At 39.6% G+C, this 22,551-nt stretch overlaps 1 protein-coding gene across 1 annotated transcript in view; it reads right to left on the reverse strand.

Moving 5' to 3' along the window:
* DCBLD1 (discoidin, CUB and LCCL domain containing 1) overlaps window positions 1–22,551 on the reverse strand; it is a 97,272-nt gene that overhangs the window by 60,035 nt on the left and 14,686 nt on the right. Inside the window, exon 7 of the mRNA XM_006879149.1 lies at window positions 5,774–5,986. Within this exon, the coding sequence (XP_006879211.1) occupies window positions 5,774–5,986 (213 nt within the window). The remainder of the gene's footprint in view (window positions 1–5,773; window positions 5,987–22,551) is intronic.

Here is a 22,551-nt window from a genome sequence, read left to right on the forward strand (position 1 = left end):
TGGTCTCTTACATAAAAAAGCAGAATTCCCTTAATTATTGTGAAAGCAATCTCTACTAGGCAAAGTAAATTATGTTACTTCTTATCGAACTTTTTCATTTTTAGCCAGAATAATAATATACATGATCACTTTTTAAAAAAATCTCGTATTTATGTGTGTGAGGCTATGATAAAGAATAAGGAAAAAAGAATGAAATAGTATTTCAGGAATTTGTGAGGAGAAAAAAAATTGGCAAGAGTGCTTATTCTTGTGAAAAAGAGCAAAAAGTTAAGTCATTTGAGCTTCAATGATCACTTTTTCTTTCCTTTTTTTTCAGCTAGGAAAGAGCAAAATGGTCTTTTCTAAGATCTTTTAGATCTTATAAAAATATCACCTGTTTAAAATGAAAGCTGTGATTTGAAAAAAGTATCTTAAAAGTTTCCTTTTTTTCCTAAGCATTTTTCTATAAGCAAAGTTGATACACTTTACCAACTTTGCTCTTTTTTTTCTATAGTAAAGTTGAAGTCTTTCACCAACTTCACTCTTTCTTGGCTGTTTCAAGAGTATTTTGAAAGAGCCAGTAGATTGCCTCACAGTATACAGGAATTCTTCTAATTGGTGCTTGAATCTGAAACATCAGCCATAATTATAATACATGATAAACAGAAAAATAATAATCCATTTTGTTTATATCAGTCCTTTTACCACCAGCAAGATCAAGTGCATATTTTGTCTGATTGCTCTGAAAGCTGGTGTGGGTGGTCACAAGTTGTTTACAAGTACATTTTGTAACCGAGAATGTGGATCATAAAAGTGCTTCAAGTGTATGAACCAAGCATTGAAAACAAAGCTGACAGGAGGGTAAGCCATTAAAAATGATTGCATAGTAATTAAAACTGTACCATTTCAGCATATTCACGATGGTTAATACAATCACATTCTATGTCTACTCTTGGCATAATTTACAAAAACCAATGCCAGAATACATTACTCTTTTACAAAACGTTAACTCTAAATTCCAATTACTTTCCTGCAGGCCTTGCGAGAGCAGCGTTGAAATGGTTTGAGGCCTTGCTCTGCATCATCTACACGGCAAGGTTATAGAAATTTCAGACAATGGAAAAAAAAAAAAAAAATTCCAATTACTGATAACTTTGAATTGTGAAATACCTTGGCAATGGAATTGCAGCAATCAAGTTGGCAAATGAAAGAAACCAGGCTAGATAAATTGAAACTGGATTCAGCCACACATGTCATCTTTAGAGCTGCCATATATCAGAGTAACAAGAGAGATTCCTTAAGATAAAATCTCTCCTTTCTGCACTTCTGGGCATTTCCCTCCACTGTCTGTCCTGGTGGTTCAGCTTTGGAGTCCTAGGGCCCTGCACTGCCAGTAGGGCTCCCTACTCAGCCATGCCAGATCCTGTGGCCAAAGTCACTGCGGGGATGCCTCCTGCCCTCCCTCAACACCCCCAAAGGCACTTCTCCCCTAAATCACTGCTGAAGGAAGACAAAGCACTTCTGCCTCCTCCTTCCCCTTGTTGAGGCCTGTGCTGCTTGAAAACACTCAAAATTTCTCCTCAAGCCATTTGCTGTCCACACTTACAAGGGACCTCAGTCCCAAAATATTTTATTAATCAAAATTACTATATAATAAATCAAGTTAGAAATAGGTCTTCCTTAGTGTTTCTGGTCAAAAGAAATATTTATAGGAGTCACAAAAAGGAGAAATTGTGAGCCCTGATTAATGTGGGATTCCCTGAGGGTCTCCATATATTTGTGCTTTCCAGAAGATACAGGATAGTAAATGGGTCCAAGGCACCTATGGATTTGTAATTTTTATCATCAGAGTCAAAATGAAGTTATCAAAGTTCCAACCAGTTACAAATAAAAAAGCCACCTGACTTTCCAAAGTAATTTCAACCATCATTAAAATAGATACACTATCCCCAGGGATTAAAAAAAAAAATAAGAAGAAAAAGAAATTGTATAGAACTTAATCCTCTACAATGCTCAATAAACTTAGATTTCTGGTGGGAGAGCCACCATAAACGAGGGTGTAATTTGGGACCAAAGGAAAAAGATGGGCATGAAAGCTGAGTGATTATGGACTATCTGTAGGAGAAGAGGTGAATAAAAAAGAAAAAGAAGAAAACTCTTTGTAGAAATGTTTTCTTAACTATATCTTTACCACAATAATAAAGGGAAAGAGGGAGGAATTACCTTGAGAACTAACTAGCAGACAAAATTTTACTTAAAATTTGTATTCTTTTTGGAGCTGTATGCATGGAGAATTTAACAAGATCTCAAATCTCCAGAGAACCTGAACAAAGCGTTTTGTCTCTCCTTTCCATGGCTCAGAGAGTCAGTTATGGGGATGTCAGACTCTAACCTGCTCACAGCACACCCCAAAGCACAGTGAGCTGAATGTGAAAGGAGTGTGATCTGGAGAGTATCTTCATACCTGCCATTCCTTCCCCAGTTCTACCTGAGCACCTGTTCCTTCCCTTCACTAGGTCTCTGCTGACATATCCTCTTACTGGTGGTGGCCTTCTTACTGCCCCATCCAAAGGATCAAAGCATATATCCAGGCTCACTGTCTCCATCAAAATTGACAATCTCTGCCTTCCAATTAATTCCAATTTATAGCAACACTCCATTGGGTTTCTGAGGCTCAAGTCAAAATGGCAGAAGGCAGCCCACAGAGCCACTGGTGGATTCAAACAGCCAATGACACAGCCTTTGAATTATCAGGGGACCTGGCCATGGACTATGCCAGAGTGCCCTCAGTATCCTTTTAGTGTTTTATTTTCCTTATGACATAAAAAAAAAGTGGCATCTACTTCCTAAATAACATGCCCCTGGAAACTCTATGAACTTTGATAAATGATGATACAGAAAGGCTTCAGGTCTTTTTTTTTTCCCATTGGGTCTCTATGAGTTGTGCTCAACTCGACAGCAGTCAACAACAATAATCTTCTCTCTCAGGAACAGGTTTGAGGCCTTGAACACTAATGAGCGAAGACCAGATGAGCTGTGGGAGGATATCAAGGGTATCATCCAAGAGAGTGCAAACTAACATTGCAAAGACAGAAGAAGAAGAAGAAAAGACAAAAATGGATGTCAGAAGAGACTCTGAATATTGCACTGGAGCACAGAAAAGCCAAAGCAGAAGGTAGAATTCAAGATACTAAAGAGGTGAATCTGGAAGCAGGAGCAGCATCCACTTTCGAAATGGTTTGCCTCCGGAAACTCTATGTACTAACAGTGCTCAGGCCGTTCGTTCATAGGGTCGCTATGAATCGTCTACGACTCAACGACATCAAACAACAACACAACAAAGAGGTGAATAGAAGATTTCAAAAGGCAGCGCAGGATGGCAAAGTAAAATATTACAATGAAATGTAAAGGAGTTGGAGTTAGAAAATCAAAAAGGTCAAACTCGCTCAGCATTTCTTAAGCTCAAGGAACTGAAGAACAAATTCAAACTTTGAGTTGCTATAATCAAGGATGCTTTGGGTAGAATATTAAATGATCCAGGTAGTATTAAAAGAAGATGGAAAGAATATACCGAGTCACTGTATCAAAAGGAATTGTCAGACACAGAAGAATTTCATGAAACAACATATGAGCAAGAGCCTATGGTGATGAAGGAAGAAGTCCAGGCTGCTTTGAAGGATATAGTAAAAAATAAGGCCCCAGGAATAGATGGTATACCAACTGACACATTTCAGCTAACAGATGCTGCCCTGGACGTGCTCACCAGGTAATGCCAAGAAATCTGGAGAACAACCACTTGGCCAACTGACTGGAAGAGATCTATATTTGTTCCCATCCCAAAGAAAGGTGACCCAACAGAGTGTGGAAACTATAGAACAATCTCATTGATGTCACATGCAAGCAAGATTCTACTGAAGATTATCAAAAAAAGACTGGAACAGCACATCAGCAGAGAACTGCCAGAAGTCCAGGCTGGGTTTAGAAGGGGTTGTGGTACTAGGGATATTGTAGCGGATGTTAGATGGATCTTGGCTGAAAGCAGGGATTACCAGAGGAATGTCTATTTGTGTTTCATTGATTATGCAAAGGCGTTTGACTGTGTGGATCATAACAACTATGGCTGACTCTGAGAAGAATGGGAATCCCAGAACACTTGATCATGCTAATGAGAAACCTATACTTGCACCAAGAGGCAGTCATCAGAAAAGAAAAAGGAAACACTGCATGGTTCAAAATTGGGAAGGGCATACGCCAGGGATGTGTCCTGTCTCCATACCTTTTCAACCTGTATGCAGAACAGATTATCGGGGAGGCTGGGCTCTATGAGGAGAAATGTGGGGTCAGGATTGGTGGAAGATCTATCAACAATCTCTGTTATGCAGATGACACACCCTGCTTGCTGAAACTGAGGAGGACCTGAAGCGCTTATTGCAGAGGGTCAAAGAGTGCAGCCTTCAATATGGATTGAGTCTCAATGTCAAGAAGACAAAGATTCTCACCACTGGATCAATTGGCAGCATCAGGATGGATGGTGAAGAGATTGATATTGTTCACAGCTTTAGTTTGCTTGGCTCCACAGTCAACACTCTTGGTACCAATAGCCAGGAAATTAAAAGACATACTGCGATGGGAAAGTCTGCTGTTAGGGATCTTTCCAAAGTTCCAAAGAACAATGGTGTCTCTCTGGAGATTCAGGTGTATCTGATACAGGCCATGGTCTTTCCAATCACTTGTTATGCATCAGAGAGTTGGACAATGACTAGGAAGGATAGAAGGAGAACTGACGTTTTTGAGCTGTGGTGCAGGAGAAGTGTATTGAGGGTACCATGGGCTGCTAGGAAAACAGATTCATCCTGGAGAGGGTTAAACCGGGCAGCTCCTTGGAGGCAAGGATTCTGAGGCTCCATCTAACATATTTTGGACATGTTGTAAGGAGAGACAGGTCCTTGGAGAGAGAGATAATGCTTGGTAGGATGGAGGGACAGTGCAGGAGGGGAAGGCCCTCTATGAGGTGGATTGATTTAGTGACTGCGGCAATCAGGATGGGTGTGTCGGAGACAGTGCGATTGGCACAGGACAGAGCAGAGTTTAGGGTTGTTGTACATAAGGTTGTTATGAGTCGCAAGTGACTTGACAGCAAATAACAGTAACAACAGTAGTAGTGAGCTCTGGTGGCCTGGTGGTAAGGTGCTGCCAACCTGCAGGCACATGGTTCAAATCCACCAGTTGCTCCATGATAGAAAAATGGGCAATCTCACCCCATAAGATTTATTGCCTCAGAAACCCTGCTGGAGGGTCAGCTAAGGATCGGCTCTGACTCAATGGTACATAGCAGCAACAATAACCTCGCATATTATAGATGCATTTGTTTAAATGTTTATTTTCTACCCCTCTCCTCTTCACTCACTCAAATGTAAGCCCTATGAGGGAGGACTTTGGCTTTTGTGTTAGTTTTTTTTTGTTTAACTACTGTATCCCAGTTTTTTAGAGTACCTAGAATGCAATGTCAATGGTTAACAAACATTCATCGAACAAATCAATGCAAGTACTAGAAATATTTTTGCCAAATGTTACAACTCTTTAGCTATCTTTCCAGCAAGCTTTAAAAGCAAACATATTTCTTGAGACATACACAAGGGGGATGATGTTAGTGTGGGTCTTTAAACAAACATATGCATCTTAGTAATCCTAAGACTTTACAGAAAGTCAATTTCTCTTCCAATATTCCCAGGCTATATATAAACACACTAATTGCCCTATGTCCCAAATCCCAAGTTATCAGAAGAACCCTTACCATACTGATCTGAACTGCTGGTGAAGAGAAGGTAATCAGAAGCACAAGTCTGGGATTCGATATCCAAATCGCCCAACCTCAGAATCAGTCGCTTCCCCTTGGGTACTGTAATAGTCTTTTCACAAACAGTGTGATTGGGGTAAGTCCCAGGATAATTCTTAGATGTCATTGTACCGCTGTCCTGATAGGTCACTATGTGGCCACAACCATCACCTGTTAAAAAAAAAAAAAAAGGTGAAAGAATAAGTAAAATTCACTCTAAAGACTCTAGGACTGCAAGACTCTAGTACAATGCCTATGCATTTTATTCCTTCTTTGGAGAAAGGAAAAAGATTAAAAGTGAAGATTGAATCATCAAATAGGATCCACTGTTTCCATTTATTCTAGCTTTTGCTTCCCAGTTTACTCATCTCAACATTGATGATGAAAATCTTTCATACAGTAGAAGAGATAGCCCTTGTTATTTATTATGTTGTGTATCGCAGAGTCAGAACCAACCCATAGCTGATTCTCCGGTGAGTTTTCAGAGGCAGTTAATCACACAGAAGGAGACTGCCCATCGTTCTCCTGTAGAGCAGCTGGTGGCCTGGAACTGCATGCCTTCAAGATTGCAGTGCAGCTTCTTGCCACTAGGGCCATCAGAGTTCCCCCTTAGTAAATACATTACTTAATCATATTACTATTTCCAATCATCTATTGATCAATTCATTCATTTAAATCTCTACAGTAGGCCCTTGACATTTGTAGTTTTGTTAGCAAGCCATCCCACCAGTCAATGTTAGATAAGACCTTGGAAAGAGAAAACACTATGACGCACTTCAGAAGGCGGCTGTCCTGATTAAATGTGATACTGTCTACAGAACACTTCTGACAGAACCTAAAACTTAGGTTGGGAAGCCTTGTCATTTCGCTGTTGTCTATCAATCACTCAACATGCATCTCACTCAGTCACAGTCACAATCATGATGACTTCTGATAGACTCGGAATGAATCTTTAAAGAATATCAGCTAGATGGAGGCACTCTTACTGTAACGGAAGACAGTTCCACATTTGCCTGATAGCAGGTGCTGCGTGCTATATCAGGAGTCTATATACAGTGCCTTAGGAATGCAGAGGAAGAAGACAATAAATTTCCATGAATTATAAGCACTTCCCCTAAAAGAATAAATTATCTGAAGGTTTTTCTAAACGTGACCATGCACAGCTGGGTGAGCTGCATGGTGAATGAGCTTGCACGGGAGTGAGACTATAATATTAGCGTTAGCACTGGCCCATATGGATAAAACAAGACTTCCCAATGTCAGCAGGAGGGACAGGAAGCAAGAATCCACCGGGAAGGAAACGCTCTAAGCTGAACGGGAGTTGCTCCACATTTAAGTATGAAGCTCCATCTTGGGTACACAAATTGGGATTCTGAAGCCTCCCTCCCATCCTCCTTTGCAGATTCCCTTCCTAAGCCTCTTTCCTGAGGGCACTGGTAGTTTAATGGTGGAATTTATCTTGTAGTGGGAACTTTTGTGCTATGGATCTGCTTTTGAAAATCAGGGAGTTAAAACTCTGTGGATTGCTACAGTCTGATCTCATTGTGCTTGGTGTCTTCAGAGTCTCTGCTGACTCAGAGGTAGCTAACAAAGCCTCTTCTCTGACTAAAGAGAAGTTCACTTGCTGTTGCCCTGGAGTCAAATGTGATTCAGAGGACCCTATCTGTCCTATCCTGCACCATTCTTATCATCCTTGATACACCGGAATCCACTGACACAGTGTATCAATTCATCTCCTCTTCCTATCCTTCCTTGACCCTCTTCCGTATGATGTTCCTTTCCAAGGAAGAGCCTCTAGTAACAACTTGTTCAAAATACAGGACACGAAGCTTCATGATCTCTGCTCCAAGGAACACAGTGGTTGCCTTTTCTTCAAAAAAGTAACACATTTCACTTCTGAAAATCAGTCAGCATAAACTCTATGGATCACTATGGTCTGCTGTCATTGAGCAGGGTGTCTCACTGGCAGCTAAAAAGGAAACCTCTTTCATTTTTCCTTTACTTCCTTCTAATATAGCAATTGGGATGGGTGTAGGAGATGGTGCGAATGGCACAGGCCAGAGTGGAGTTTAGGGCTGTTGTACATAGGGTCGCTATGAGCAAGCGACTCCACTGCACATAACAACAACAACAACAATAATATAGCCTCAGGCTGATCTTGACCTTAAACAAGCAAATGAAATAAATAGCTACCCAACCTTAGAATCCACCCAGTATCTCAGCAGCCCTGGGAAAGGGAAAGGATCTAATTTATTATTCCTCTCACAAAGGGGAAGAACTTTCTGAAAGGAATATATGATTAAGCATCTTATGTATGGCAATAATTTGGAACAAGATGTGCATTGCAAAGTGGACTGGGGGCCGGGGGAGAGTGAAAGGGAGGGAAAAAAAAGTACAACAATGAATGAATGAATAAAAGTGCAACAATGAATGAATGAATGAATAAAAGTGCAACAATGAATGAATGAATGAATGACTAAAAAACCAAAACTAAAACAAATAATCTCTCACAAGACAAGAAAGCTAGCAGCTCTGTGTTTCCCCCAAGCCCCACTGCTGTAGAATTGATTCTTACTCACCATGGTTCTCCATCCAATTTTGAAGGCCCATCTTTCTCCCTTGGAGCCTCTGGTCAATTGCTGACCATTTTTTTGGTTAGCAGCCCTACACATAACACTATGCCAAAGGGAAGGGTGGGGGCATGTTAGATAAGACTGGTGAAGATAAAGCTACTATGATCCTTTGAGGTCCAGGAAAAAGAAGTTGAGGAATTTACACCTTAGGCAATAGGAAATTAGGGACGCTTTTGAGTAGGGAGATAACAGAAGAAGTATTTGAAATGTCAAGATCAATCTAATTGTGTAATAACCAAAAGAGCTAGAGTAAAGAAGGGCTCTGGAACAGGGGGGCAGTGTCAGGTCTGGGGAGGGAGTAGCTGGAAGGGCACGAAAGAGAAAAAAACGATATGGGGAAACTCAGATGGAAAATTAAAGCTCATACCAGTGATAATAGGAAACAACAGGAGGAGGAAAGCTCCAAGATTTTGAGTCTATAAATGATTAGAAAGCTGTTGCTGATTTAGAGAGAGGACAGTCCAGAGATAGAAAGTTCCAGGGCAAAGGTTGTAAATTTAGTTGAGCTTGAAGTGACAGCTAAATTATTAGTGTTTTCCTCTTTTTCACTCACTCTCTATTTTAACAAAAGAGCTCTCTGGAGGCTTCGTGGCAAGTTGTGCTGACAACCCAATGGCATGTAGTTTAAATCTACCAGCTGCTCTGTAGAAGACAGATGGGCAATCTCCTTCCGTGTAATTTTCTGCCTTTGAAAACCTATTGAGAGGGTTAGCTACAGGTTGGTTCCAAGTCACTGGTACATAACAACAAATACTTTTCCAGGCATAATAACCTTCTCCTTCCTGGTAACATGCTCACTGCACATGCAAGGAAGTCTCATCACCCCTGCTTCTAATTAAGTACACTGACATCACTTCTTCTAAGACAGATTTGTTTGTTCTTCTAACAGTCCAGTATAGAGGCAATATCCTTCCCCCACATCCCAATTCAAAGGGAACTCTATGGGATAGTTCTTTTCTGTGTTGTAGGGTCACTGTGCATTGGCATTGATTTGATGACAATGGGTTTTGGATTTTTAATGATATTACTGAAAAATTCAATTTCTAGTTTCTCAAAAATACAGAGCAACACTAGTCAGGAATTCTCATTAGATCAGTGACAGATTTTGTGTGTGTGTGTGTGTGTGTGTGTGTGCGTTTACCATCAAATCATATCTGACTGGTACAAAGCATCTGGTGGATTCAAACCGTGTACCTCTGGGATTGCAGTGCAGCTTCTTGCCATGAGGCCAACAGAGCTCCCTCATAAAATTCCCTTTTAAAGAAGATTAAAATGCCTAGCTCATCACTGGTCCATGTCACACACCTTATGCATTTGTGGACACCCTGACACAGAGCAACTCTCAGGTAACTAGTTTATAATAACAAAAATACAGAAATATAGACACAGTGGAAACTTCTCCTAGACACAAAGAAATTACCTTGTTAAGTGCTTCCTTTTGTCTCTTCTAACACGAGTAGAAAAGGAGAAACTTTTTTTTTCCAAAAACAAAGTAAAAATGGAAGCAATTCGATGTGAATCAACATACACATAGTTACTACTTACTATAGTTAGTTGGTTTTTTTCACCAAAACTACACATCATGACAAAGGACAATTTTATGGTGTCACTTTTAGTCAACTTTGTAAATCTACTTTGTTTCAACCATTTCTATTATAAAACCAAAAAGGAAACACATTTCAGGTAGCATCATTGGGACAGGGTTAAGTCGCTGATATTCCCATCATGACCTTGAGTGGGACATCTGTGTCTCACTGGCAACTTTTTTCCTTTTCCTTTTATTATCAGAATGAAACCTTGTGAATCTTTGTTCTGCCAAAGAAACTGAATTGCAAAGGAACTGCAGAGTCTTCACTTACTAAAAAAGCAAACTATCATCAAAAGCTGTCATTTCATTCTTGCCTATGGAAGCAGACTATTTATGGCCTCTTCTGTGGCAAGCACTAATATGATACAGTTACTCTGTGGATATTAACTATATCAGGAATTTCACCCTATAGTTCACCCACAGTTTGAAGACTTAAAAGGACTAATTATAACTATGCCAAAGGGGAAAATGTGGGGAGGAAGTGCTAGAGAGAGACAATGCCTACAGTATCATATGAATAGGGCAGATAGAAAAAACAGAAATGCTATTCCATGACCTCAGTCTGACACTCAGGGAGCTCAACTCTCTAATCAAGAGAAGTCAGAGAATCACACATGAGGAAGAAAACTAACGTTATTCAAAATTGTATCAGTTCCTGTTCTGTATCTAGACTGTATCACTGTCAATATCCTGTTTGTGATAATGTATTGTAATTGACAGGATGTTATCACGGAAAGAAACTGGGTTAAAGTATATGACATCTCCCTGTGCTATTCCTTATATGAATGATATATGGGATCTAAGGTATCTCAAAAGAAAAGTTTAATTAAAGGAAAAAAAAAAACCTCTTTGGTTAAGTTTGTTGCCTACTCACTACTGTATATTTTTCTACACTATTTGCATTTTGTTATCTTGAGTGTATTTCTTCTATTTAAATTATTTTTAATTAAATAAAGGGTCTAGCCAAAGACGTAAGAAAAAGGTCTACATGGAATAACAATGTTGTGAACTATCTAGTCAGAACCGACCCTCTAGTGTGTTTTCAGAGGCAGTTGGTCACACAGGAGGAGGTTTGTCTACCTTTTCCTGTGGAGCAGCTGATGGATGTGAGCTGCATAACTTTGCTTTCACAATGCAATTCCTTACCATCAAGCCACCTTAGCTCCCTCAACAACCAATAAGTGATTTTTATTTGTAAGACTACCTGGAGAAAGGATAAAAGTTATACAAGCGGTCAGGTTTTTCATTCACAGGGTAACCTACGACTTGATGGCACTTAACAACAACCACCACCACTTTATATACTTCTAAAATGTGTCTGTGCCAAATCTTTTTTTTAAAGTCTCTCTTAATTGACTAAGGAGCATGGCATGGCGGTATGAAGGCTTCATGATCCAAGCATCCCAGTTTACAGATGGCTTTTTGAAGAGTAGAAAAATACTTTGTAGTAAACCTACACTAATGCTATTTAACAACTGTTTAATTCTCAAACTAGAACTCCCAGGTGATGTAGCTACAGTACCAGGACTTTAAAATCATTTTTGTCTCCTTTTCTCATTTGATTATATAACACATATGTGTTTATATTTACTCCTAAGAAAACCACTGAAGTCTTGCCCTGTGAGACTTCCCTTTAGAAACTATCATAATAATCTTCTATTAAAATGAACAGTGTTCTGAAGAGACGTGACTGAAATAGTAATTGATGAACAGTAAAACCATTTGGTGGATGGTTGGTAAAGAACTTTAAAATGAAAGGATCAGGTTTATCACTCCCATGGATTGTCAAAAGGACGAACAGATATGTTTTAGAAAAAGTGCAGCCACAATGTTCCTTAAAAGTGAAGATGGTGAAGCTTCACCTCTCATACTTTGTGCTTGTGGCTAGGAGAGGCTATTCCTTGGAAAGAGACATCATGTTTGGAGTGGTGAGGGGTTGGTGAAAGTAAGGAAGACTCTCAATGAGGTGGGCACACAGTGACTGTAACAATGGGCTCAAGAGAGTTAGAGATAAAGATGGCACAGGACAGGACTGCGTTCAGTTCTGTTGTTTTTAGAGTCACTATGGTGGTCTAACGGCAAGAAGCTGAGGATGAAATACAAGTTTATTGATGCCAGTGTAAGTCATCAGGCAAGTGCAGGCAGCAAATTTCTAGGTACAACTGACTCAGTTTGTTCCTCAATGAGTAGTATAAATATGCACACATAAAAAGTATTTCTTTTAGATGAAAGGAAACTTAAAAACCACAACAAACAACAAGAGGTTCTAGCTGAAATCCTGATTCAAAAATCCAACCTTAAAAAGCATTTTAAAATAGATGAGTAAGTTGATAAATAATACCAAAGTAGCATTAACTTTAGTTGTTATGTGCTGTCAAGTCGGAATTGATTCATAACGGAACCTCCAGTGGATTTTCAGAAGCTATAAATTGTACAGGAAAACACAGTCCATCTTTCTCCCTCGGAGCAACTGGTGGATTCAAAATGCTCAACTTTGGGGTGGTGGGGCAACTCCTTAGCAGGCCACCAGAGCTTCTAGGTCATATAAAACATAGAGATGCATGAAGAGTTTCAAGGCTGTAATGACAAAGTTTATAGTATGTCTTAGCGTACGTCAGCAAAAATAAAGGGGCAAGATAAATGATAACAGAGAAGATTTGGCAAATGAAAGCTCATACTTTAAAAATATATTAGAAAACTTAAAAAACATAAAGGTGCATTGTAACATTATGCACAACAGACAGAAAATGAGAAAAGCCAAGTGTCCATTAACAGATGAGTGAATGAATAAAATGTGCTACACACACACACAGAGAGAGAGAGAGAGAGAGAGAGAGAGCAAGAGAGAGAGAGAGAATAAGTTCTGATACATGGATAAGCCTTGAAAGCCATACTGAATAAGTCAAATACAAAAGGGAGAAGGAATACTGTATCCCATTACATGAAATATTCAGAATAGACAAATACATAAGGACTGTCCTGGATTGAACTGAGTCCCACCCAAAATTGCACAGCCTGGAGAATATGATTAATGTCATTCAAATGTATGCATAAAAAGGATAGGACTTCAAGTATTTTGTTTTATGTATTTCACAACAATAATTTTTTTTAAATGTACTCAGCAAATAGGTAGCAACTTGCTAATATATGATTCTTAGTTTAAGAAATTCATAGTCATGGAAACAAAGCCATGTTAACAATTCCTTAGGGTAAAGTGATAGGTATCAAAACAGCTATTTGGGTTCAACAATTCCTCTCCAGATGTCTGAAACTCTCGGCTGTGCATACACTTACTTTTCAACTTCTGGCATCCAGGAGGCAAGGAGTCTTGGGGGTACAGTGGTTAAAACACTAAGCAGCTCAACTGCTGCCTACACAGGTGGTAATTTTAACCCACTGGGCACATAACAGGAGAAAGATGTTTCTGGCAAAGGTTCCTGGCTCACTGCCATCAAGTTAGAACCAAGTCAAAGCTGACTGTCCACTGGGTTTGAGGCTGTAAATAGTACAGAGAAAAGGGCCCTTCTCCCTCAGAGCTCCTGGTAGATTCTATTAGGCTACGCAGCTCAGCATTGGGGTGAGTACAACTCCTTATGTCACCAGAGCTGCCTTTCACAAAGATCACAGCCTTGGAGGCCTCCCGGGACAGTTCTATTCTGTTCTATAGATTCCAACTATTAATTAGAATCAAACTGATGGCAGTGGGGTATGTAGTAGTCCTGGAAATAGAGTATTTTCTAAACACACTTAAAAGAAATCCTAGAAGCTTGTCTACATGAATCAACCCTTTTATTTAGTCTGCTCTAATTCCACTCACCATGAAAGGAAAACAATAACTTCCTTAAAAGACTATTTGCCTTTGATAAGGAACAATATTCCACAAGAACAGAAAAGCAAGATAAATGTGCTATGAACTAAGTTCCACAATACTAAAACATATGATACAGGCTTTCAAAAAAACAAACAAAAAACCTTTTAACTGAGTCACATTTGTTAGAAAATTTTAGGAGTGGGATAAAAGGAAGATTAGTTATTTGCTTAATTATTTTAGATTACTAACTATTCACTAGAGTAAGATAAAAGCCTTTAAACTTTAAGATATACAGATAAAAGGCAGACTTCTTCATCACAGCCTAGGAAAGTAACATATTAATGACACAATCTTTTTATTATCTGTAACGCACTGTAATATTCTTGAATTATTTAATTTGATTTAATTTTATTTTTAGTAAAAGTATTCCGGTTGTGCCAAATTGATTTCATTGCCGACTACTGAGTCACGACTTACAGTTTGAGAAATACTGCATACGAGTGAAATCATTTCTAGAACTCTGGTTTCATTATAGGTGTATGGGTGCTCTTCTTGTATTCAAGTCACTTCAGGCCTCCGCACATACACAGTCATCACTGTGTGGGTGTGAGAAAAATGTCTTCCTATGCCCAAGATCCCGTAGTTCCTGATGACTACAGTCTTTGCAACCACAAAGAGGAGCCTACAATTATTACAGAGCTCTTTGTCTGACAGAAAGGCAAAGAGGTTTCCCAAGGTATCACTCATTTCATCCCACATCACTCAAACTGTCTCCTCAACTTTGCGCTTCTCCAGTTGTGCTTAGCTTTTCCTTTGTGTGTTGCCAGAGAAGACATGGAAAAGCAAAGACAGAGGGCTGAAGAGACTATTTAAGAGCACAAAAGTTAAACAGAATCAGTAATAAAAATCTTTTTAATAACTTACTTTCAGTTTTCTGAAGAGGTTATTAAGAATCTTGTACTAAAAGAGGGCCACAGCTAGGGAGCAGAAACACAAAATCAAGTTCTGACAACACTGTGTGACAACAATCATTTCAAACCTTCTTCTTACTGCTTGTAAAACAGATGCAAACATATGGCTGGTAACTTAATGAAGATATTGCTTTTGCCACAGAATATGAAAGACATTTGAAAGTAAAATAAAAGGAAACACAAAGGGATTTATTGTCAAATGTCTCCACAGAAATTCTCAAAATGTTTCCTATCTGTTCAAAGTATTACAAAGGGGTAGTCTGAATGTATAAAATGTATTAACTCAGGAAGATCTATCCAGGGCTATTTATTGTGTGCAAATATATGCACAATTTCGATGTTAAGATATTTAAAAGCACTATTTAAACCACTGGGAGCTGTGGTGACCTAGTGGATAGAGTTACACCAATAACCCAAAGGTGGGTAGTTTGAGTCCATAACTGGTCCCTAAAGGGCAAGACGGGCAATCTCCTCCCAGGTGATTGATAGCCTCTGAAAACTCATTGAAGGTCTGTTATGAGTTAGTTCTTACTCATCAGAAATGAGGCAAAAGAACATAATATGTAGGACCGTAGATTCTGGCACAGACCTACCCATGATTGCTTGTGTGGCCCTGGATGTGTGGTCACTTCATCTCTCCAAGTACCAATGCCCTCAAGTACTGAACAAAGACAAGTCATGGCACTACTATGAGCTTTCAATGGGACAGTGTTACAAATTTTGAGCAGAAAGAGCAGTATATAGTAGTCATTTTTATTCTTCTATAAAAAGAGTAAATATATATTAAAATGTCAGCAATATTGCTTTAAATGAAAAGACTTCATCCAATCATCATCACTAATCACTGGTGGTGAGTATATCAATTTATATTTCAAGATTACAGGATGCGGTAAAGATAAATGAGACAAACTGAGCTAATTGCTGTAATTGCTGAGAAAGTCCATCGTCGTCATCATCATCATCATCATCATGTATTCCTTGATATTTCTCAGTACCCACTAACTGTTCAGTCAGTAGATCCCAAAGCAGACACTGTGGTACTAGCCTTCAGGATTTTCACAAGGACATGCCTCCATTCCCCAAAAAGTGTTATGAGGTAAATTAGCTTGCAGAATCCCACAAGACATTTCAAAATGTACAGGCTAGTGAAGCTCTTAAGGGAAATAGGGGATGAAGTGTCTATCTCCCAGGGAACTCTATCCTCACTGGGCATCTCATGGGAGTGGTGTCTTTGGGACATACTGGTGAAAGCCTGGGTGAGGTTCTTATAAGCAGACAAGCTTGGTGGGGAGATGTGGACTCTGGCCTTTTGAATTCTAAAAAGGATACTGAAATTGTACTATGTGACTGAAATCCCAAAACAAGACCTTTCCCAACTGGCATTAAATTATAAGTGCTTTAAGAACAGGGACAACAAATTTGACACATTGTTTGAGGGCAGATTCTTAATTTTAGAGTTGAAAACTTAAGAAATAACTTGTTTTTACAGAAAAAAGGAATCAAGTTCAATTGTTTTATCTCTCTTACAGAAATGCTGGGGACAAGCAACTAATAGATGAGGAAGTCAGAGAGAAGTGGCTGCCAACCTTCACTACTGATGCCAGGACGCTGATGGAATGCCCAAGCTGCCACTGGTTAAGCTGAAGATGTTTCCTGCCTTTAAAATACCCAAATCAAACTGCTGCTGTCAAGTTGGTTCTGGCACATTGTGATGTGATGTGATGGGGCAGAGTAGAACTGGCTCACATATTTCCAAGTTTGTAATCATGGGAAAGTCTGCTGTTAGGGACCTCTCCAAAGTACTGAAGAGCAATGGTGTCTCTCTGGAGACTAAGGTGCGTCTGATACAGGCCATGGTCTTCGCAATCACTTGTTATGCATCAGAGAGTTGGACAATGACCAAGGAGGATAGAAGGAGAATTGATGCCTTTGAGCTGTGGTGCTGGAGAAGAGTATTGAGGGTACCATGGTTGCTAGGAAAACAAACAGATTCATCCTGGAAAGGGTTAAATTGGGTGGCTCCTTGGAGGCAAGGATTCTAAGGCTTCGTCTAACATACTCTGGACATGTTGCAAGGAGAGACAGGTCCTTGGAGAGGGACATCATGCTTGGGAGGGTGGAGGGACAGTGCAGGAGGGGAAGGCCCTCTATGAGGTGGATTGATTCGGTGACTGGGGTAATCGCGATGGGTGTATCAGAGACAGTGCGATTGGCACAGGACAGAGCGGAGTTTAGGGCTGTTGTACATAGGGTCGCTATGAATTGCAAGCAACTCAACGGCACATAACAACAACAACAACAATCTTGATGGAAGCGGACTGTCACCGTTCCTCCCAGAGAGTGGCAAGTGAGTTCCCAACTACCAGCCCCTCAGTCAGCGGCTGAGCACTTACCCAATGTCATCCACTGGGTCACAAGTGCTCCTCTCTCTGGAAAACACTGTCATTTTCTAAGCTTGGTTCAATAGGCACACTATTAATATTCTTAAGAAAGTCCAAGTGAATATTAACTTTTTCTCACGTGGCCAAGAAAATCCAACGTTACCACGTACAAAGTTCATCTAACTTTTACACATTAAAATGTGAAATATTATCTTTCATAAATGCACATGCACTTTCATTTTCACAAACCTATTTTTTTAAAAAATCAGTTAACAAACAAAAAGTTAGTAGGCTAGGAAAATTATTAAAAAACTGGGAAAGGGCTTTTACAAATAACATTTATAAAGCATTTACTGTACCCATTCTCAGCTACAATGTATGATTATCTTACTTACACTAAAGACTTTCCTAAGGGTTATTGTTGTTGTTGATGATGAGTTGGAAGTTATCCATAGCAGATGCTCCAGCATGTTTTCAGAGTCAGTAAATGGCACCAGGGGAGACTGCCCATCCTTTTCCCATGGAGCAGCTGGTGGATTTGAAATGCGTGCCTTTGGGTTTGCAGTGCAGCTTCTTACCACACTAGGCCACCTGTGCTCCCTGACTACTATCTGACTCCATTATTAAATCTCTTAATTATCATTAAATATTTCATATGTTGTTGTTGTTGTTATGTGCCATCTAGTCGCTTGTGACTCATAGCGACCCTATGTACAACAGCTCTAAACTCTACTCTGTCTTGTGCCAATCGCACTGTCTCTGACACTCCCATCCCAATTATCCCAGTCACTGAATCAATTCACCTCATAGAGGGCCTTCCCCTCCTGTGCTGTCCCTCCACCCTCCCAAGCATGATGTCCTCCTCCAAGGAACAGTCCCTCCTTACAACATGTCCAAAGTATGTTAGACGAAGCCTCAGAATCCTTGCCTCCAAGGAGCCACCCAGTTTAACCCTTTCCAAGATGAATCTATCTGTTTTCCTAGCAGTCCATGGTATTCGCAATACTCTTCTCCAGCACCACAGCTCAAAGGCATCAATTCTCCTTCACATACACTTAAAGAGTCTCTTTCTCTCATTTTAGTCAAGTCAGAACCAACTCATACTGGCCATCCAGCAGGTTTTCTGAAGACTGCAAATTACATGAGAGTGCTTGTCTTTCTCCCATAGAACTGCTGACTGATTCAAATTGTTAGAAAGGCATGGCTTTTGGGATAGCAGCACAGCTTCTTACAGATTACACCACCAGAACTTCCTTTGTACATAAAAAAATCTAAATTACTTACAATAGTGAAGAGATGGAAGCAATCCAAGTGCTCATCAACAACACATGGATAGAAAAACTGTGGTACATTCATACAAAGGAATATTACACAGCACTGAAAAACCATGAACTTGTAAAACACTATATATGGTTGAGTCTGGAAGACATTACATTGAGTAAAATATCTCAATTACAAAAGGAAAAATCTTGTATAAGACTGCTGTTATAAAATAGGATTAATATAGGGGGATATCAGAAGAAGAGTGATAGATAATGAATTTGGAACAGATGAAGGAAAGGACTGTCTGAAAGGAATTAATTAGGCCTTATCATTAAAACAGCAATTAAAAAACATCCAATTACCCATCGTGTGGCTTATAAAATTAGACACAATGCATAGGAAGCCTACCACACCACTTTTTCATTATATGCCCCTTCTTTATCTCTATTCTACAGGTGAAGAAACTGAGACTCAGACTGTGGAACTCAGCCTGGGTGGCTGAGCTGATTTCTGAACCTAACTTGTCTGACACTAGAAACAAGGAGTTCATTCCACATGCTCTAAGGCCACCAATGACTTTGTCACCTATGATAGAAGTGAGAAAACTAAGTCAGGGAGATTTAAGCCGTTGCTCAACCCATCCAACCCCACACTACTGGTGAAAGACACACTGGTATTAAAACTCAACTACCTTTATTCATTTGTTATCTTTTCCCTTTTTCCCTTGTCAAAATCATTACAATATTTAATCCAGAGTTTATTTTAGGAATTTTGATACATGGACTTCTGGGACCCTCCCTCTAACTTCTTGAAAAAGGATTATATTATCTAGTTTTACTAGGCAATTGGAGGGGCAGTGTTATCTCAGTGGCAGATTCTTGCCTTCCATGAGGGAGCCTTGGGTTAGACTTCTGGCCAGTTAACCACATGCACAGCCTCCACCCATCAGCAGAAGCTTCTGTGCTGCTCTGATGTAGAACTGGTTTCAGAAGAGCTTCCAGAGTAAGACAGAGTAGGAAGAAAGGTCTATTAATCTACTTCTGAAAATAAGTAAATGAATTATTGATTACAACGGTTCCATTTTCAGCAGTTGCTATTGTTGTTAAGTACAGTCAAGTATGACCCATAACAACCCTATGAACAAAAGATCTGAACCCTGTTCTATCTTGTGCCATCATCACACTTTGTAACATAGTAGAGCCCATTGTGGCAGTCACCATGTCAGTCCACTTGGTGGAAGGTCATCCTCTCCTTCACTGACCCTCTACCTTTCCCAGTATCATGTCCCTTTCCAAGGAATAACCCCTCCCAGCAACATGCCTGAAGTATGTGAGGCAGAGCCTCATCATCCTTTGCCTCCAAAGTGCACTCTGGTGCACCCTCTCCAAGGGATCTTTGTTCTTTTGTCTGACCATGGGATGTTCAGCATTATTCTCCAACACCATAGCTCAAAGGCATCAATTCTTGTCATCCTTATTCACTGTCCAGCTCTTAGATGCAAAGCAAGTGATCAGAAAGACTATGTCAGCTGTACCGTAGTTCTCAAAGTGGCATCGTTACTCCTTAATAATTTGGAGAGGTCGCTGACTGCAAACTTTCCTGACTGCTGCTACCAAGTGTGTTAATTGTGAATCCAAGTAAGTTGAAGTCATTGACAGTTCCAATCTTTTCTCCACCTTTCATGATGTTGTCTATCGGTCCAGTGATAAGAATCTTCATTCTCTTGACATTGAAATGTAATCCACCCTGAAGCCTGTTGTCTTCGATCTTCTGAAATAAGAGCTTCCAGTCCTCCTCACTTTCAGCAAGCAAAGTTGTGCTATTTGCAGCAGTACAAGATGCAAAAAGTAGAAGTAGGGTGCATTTTGTGCTGTTGCACACAGGCCTGCTGTGAGTCAGGGTTTGACCCACAACAGCCAACAAGTGCACTGACACTAGACTATTAAGCCCAAGAACAGCCTAATGAGAAGCAGTTACTTTACTTTCCACAAAGATTGCTCACTTTGCTTTGAATTAATGAAGCTTCTAGAAGTGGCTTAAAGAAGGTTTAGGTGGGAAAAGTGCTGCTTCCCAAATTTCAGTTGTCCACACCAATCACACGGTGATTGTTAAGCCTGCAAATTCTGTACTTCTGGAATGAGCTACTTTATCAGTCTATGGAGTAAAGAGAGACTAAAAGACCCCTCACTGTTAAATAAGAATATGCTGGGGGAAATTTCCTCAGATAGCAGACATTTGCTGTTTCAATAGTTAGTCCTAAAATTGGAACACATATACCCATCTGTTTCTCTGACATTTATTTTCATGCTCGATTCAATTTATATGTCAAGGATGGCAAAAATAAGTTCTCAATTCTATGTTTAAGCCAAGGTGACATTTCTGACACCTGGATAAAGGTATCAATTTAAGAGTTACTTGAACATAACTGTGAAAAATTCATAACAAAATAGAATGAACAGATTTGTAGCCACATAAGTGTATGTTATGGAGGGGCCAGAAGTCAGAAGGGACTCACTGGCAGTAAGTGGGTGAGGCATACATCACACATAAGAAGAAAACAATCAATGTTTACTGAACAGAAGGAAAAACCTCTGGTGGGGAAGAGAGGTAGCATCTTGTCATACAGCTAATGAGGTATGAAATATGAGTTGAGAGGAAAAAAGTGCCTTCTAAAACTCATGTCACATTATGCTGTCCTGGAAACTACTTCTCCAGGGCTTCCTTAGTCACTGCCCAACTTCTGCATACAAAGCAAGGGAAAATAGCAGGGCTTAGACCAAGCACATTTTAGTGTTTCAATGACATGATTGCTCTTTAGTACTTTAAAAAGGTCTTTGACAGCAGATTTCTCCAATTTAAGGCATCTTTTGAATTCTTAACTGATGCTACCATGGGTGTTCACTGTATACTTAAGTGAAATAATTGACTGCTTTAATCTTTTCTCAATCTATCATGATGTTGTCTATTCACCTAGTGGTGATGATTTTATTTTTATTGGCCCAGAAGTGGAAAAAATTATTAGTTACTAATTGGAATCTGAGGAGAGACCCCAAAACAAAACACTAACCAAAACCCAATTGTCTGTGTAAATGAGATCTCTAAGGGAAATCAATGATTATTAATGAAAAACTTTAATGCACAAGTAAGCTCTGAAACAGCACTCCTCCAAGACATTTTCTCTAGAAAGGAGTTTACAACACCCTCCTCAGAAGATGTGGGGCAGAGGAGACTAAAAATAAGAGCAAGATAGCGCTACATCTCACTTCAGACACACAGGTGAGTGCATGGGGAAAATCACCCCATCTCTCTGAAACTCAGTTCGCTCAACAGCTTTTGGAATTGCTGGGATTAAATCAACTGTGGAAAATATTTCATAAAATGAAATAAAAATTGGGGTTTTTAAAAAGTATTTACATAATAAACGTAACTGAAAAACTGTAATCAAAGGCTGCTTAATCCAGTACGTGAAAGGTTGGTGGGGTATAGATTTACTAAGAGATCACCATCCTATAGATAATTTCAGGTCATAAGTGAAGTGGGCAGACTGTCACTTCCTGAAGTCGTTAATCAATTTTAGTATCTTTCAAAATGATACAATAAATAACAAGAAGAAATGCATCCTAATGTGGTGGAATTATGTTCCTGGGCTGCAGAAACAATTTGCAATCGGCTGGTAGCCTAAAAGTTGGTGATTCGAAATCACCCAGCCAAGTAGTGCTATGCGAGAAAAGTCTGGAGATCTGCTTATACCGATGTGACACTTTCCTGTAAAGGAATGTGTATCTATAAAGATATACATTCTCAAAACTCGATGAAAGGGTTCTATGAGGTGGGAATGACTAAAGAGACTGGGTTTTGAGTTTTCAGGTTTACAGGAAATGTACCGGTGACAGTACACTAAGTGATACACATCCCATCAAGAAGTAATGAGTCAAATCTACCATTTGAGCTATGTCACAGGACAACTGAACCTCAGTTCCTTTCAGGAACAGCACGTTTATGGTAGGCAACACGGATTAAAAGTGACCAAGTCATAATGTATGAACTGTCCCTTGTATAAACGTATGATCCTTATTTGCATAAAGCAGT

The sequence above is a fragment of the Elephantulus edwardii genome, unplaced genomic scaffold, assembly GCF_000299155.1.
Source record: "Elephantulus edwardii isolate Elephantulus edwardi_28Jun2011 unplaced genomic scaffold, EleEdw1.0 scaffold00002, whole genome shotgun sequence".
In the NCBI taxonomy this organism is placed as follows: Eukaryota; Metazoa; Chordata; class Mammalia; order Macroscelidea; family Macroscelididae; genus Elephantulus; species Elephantulus edwardii.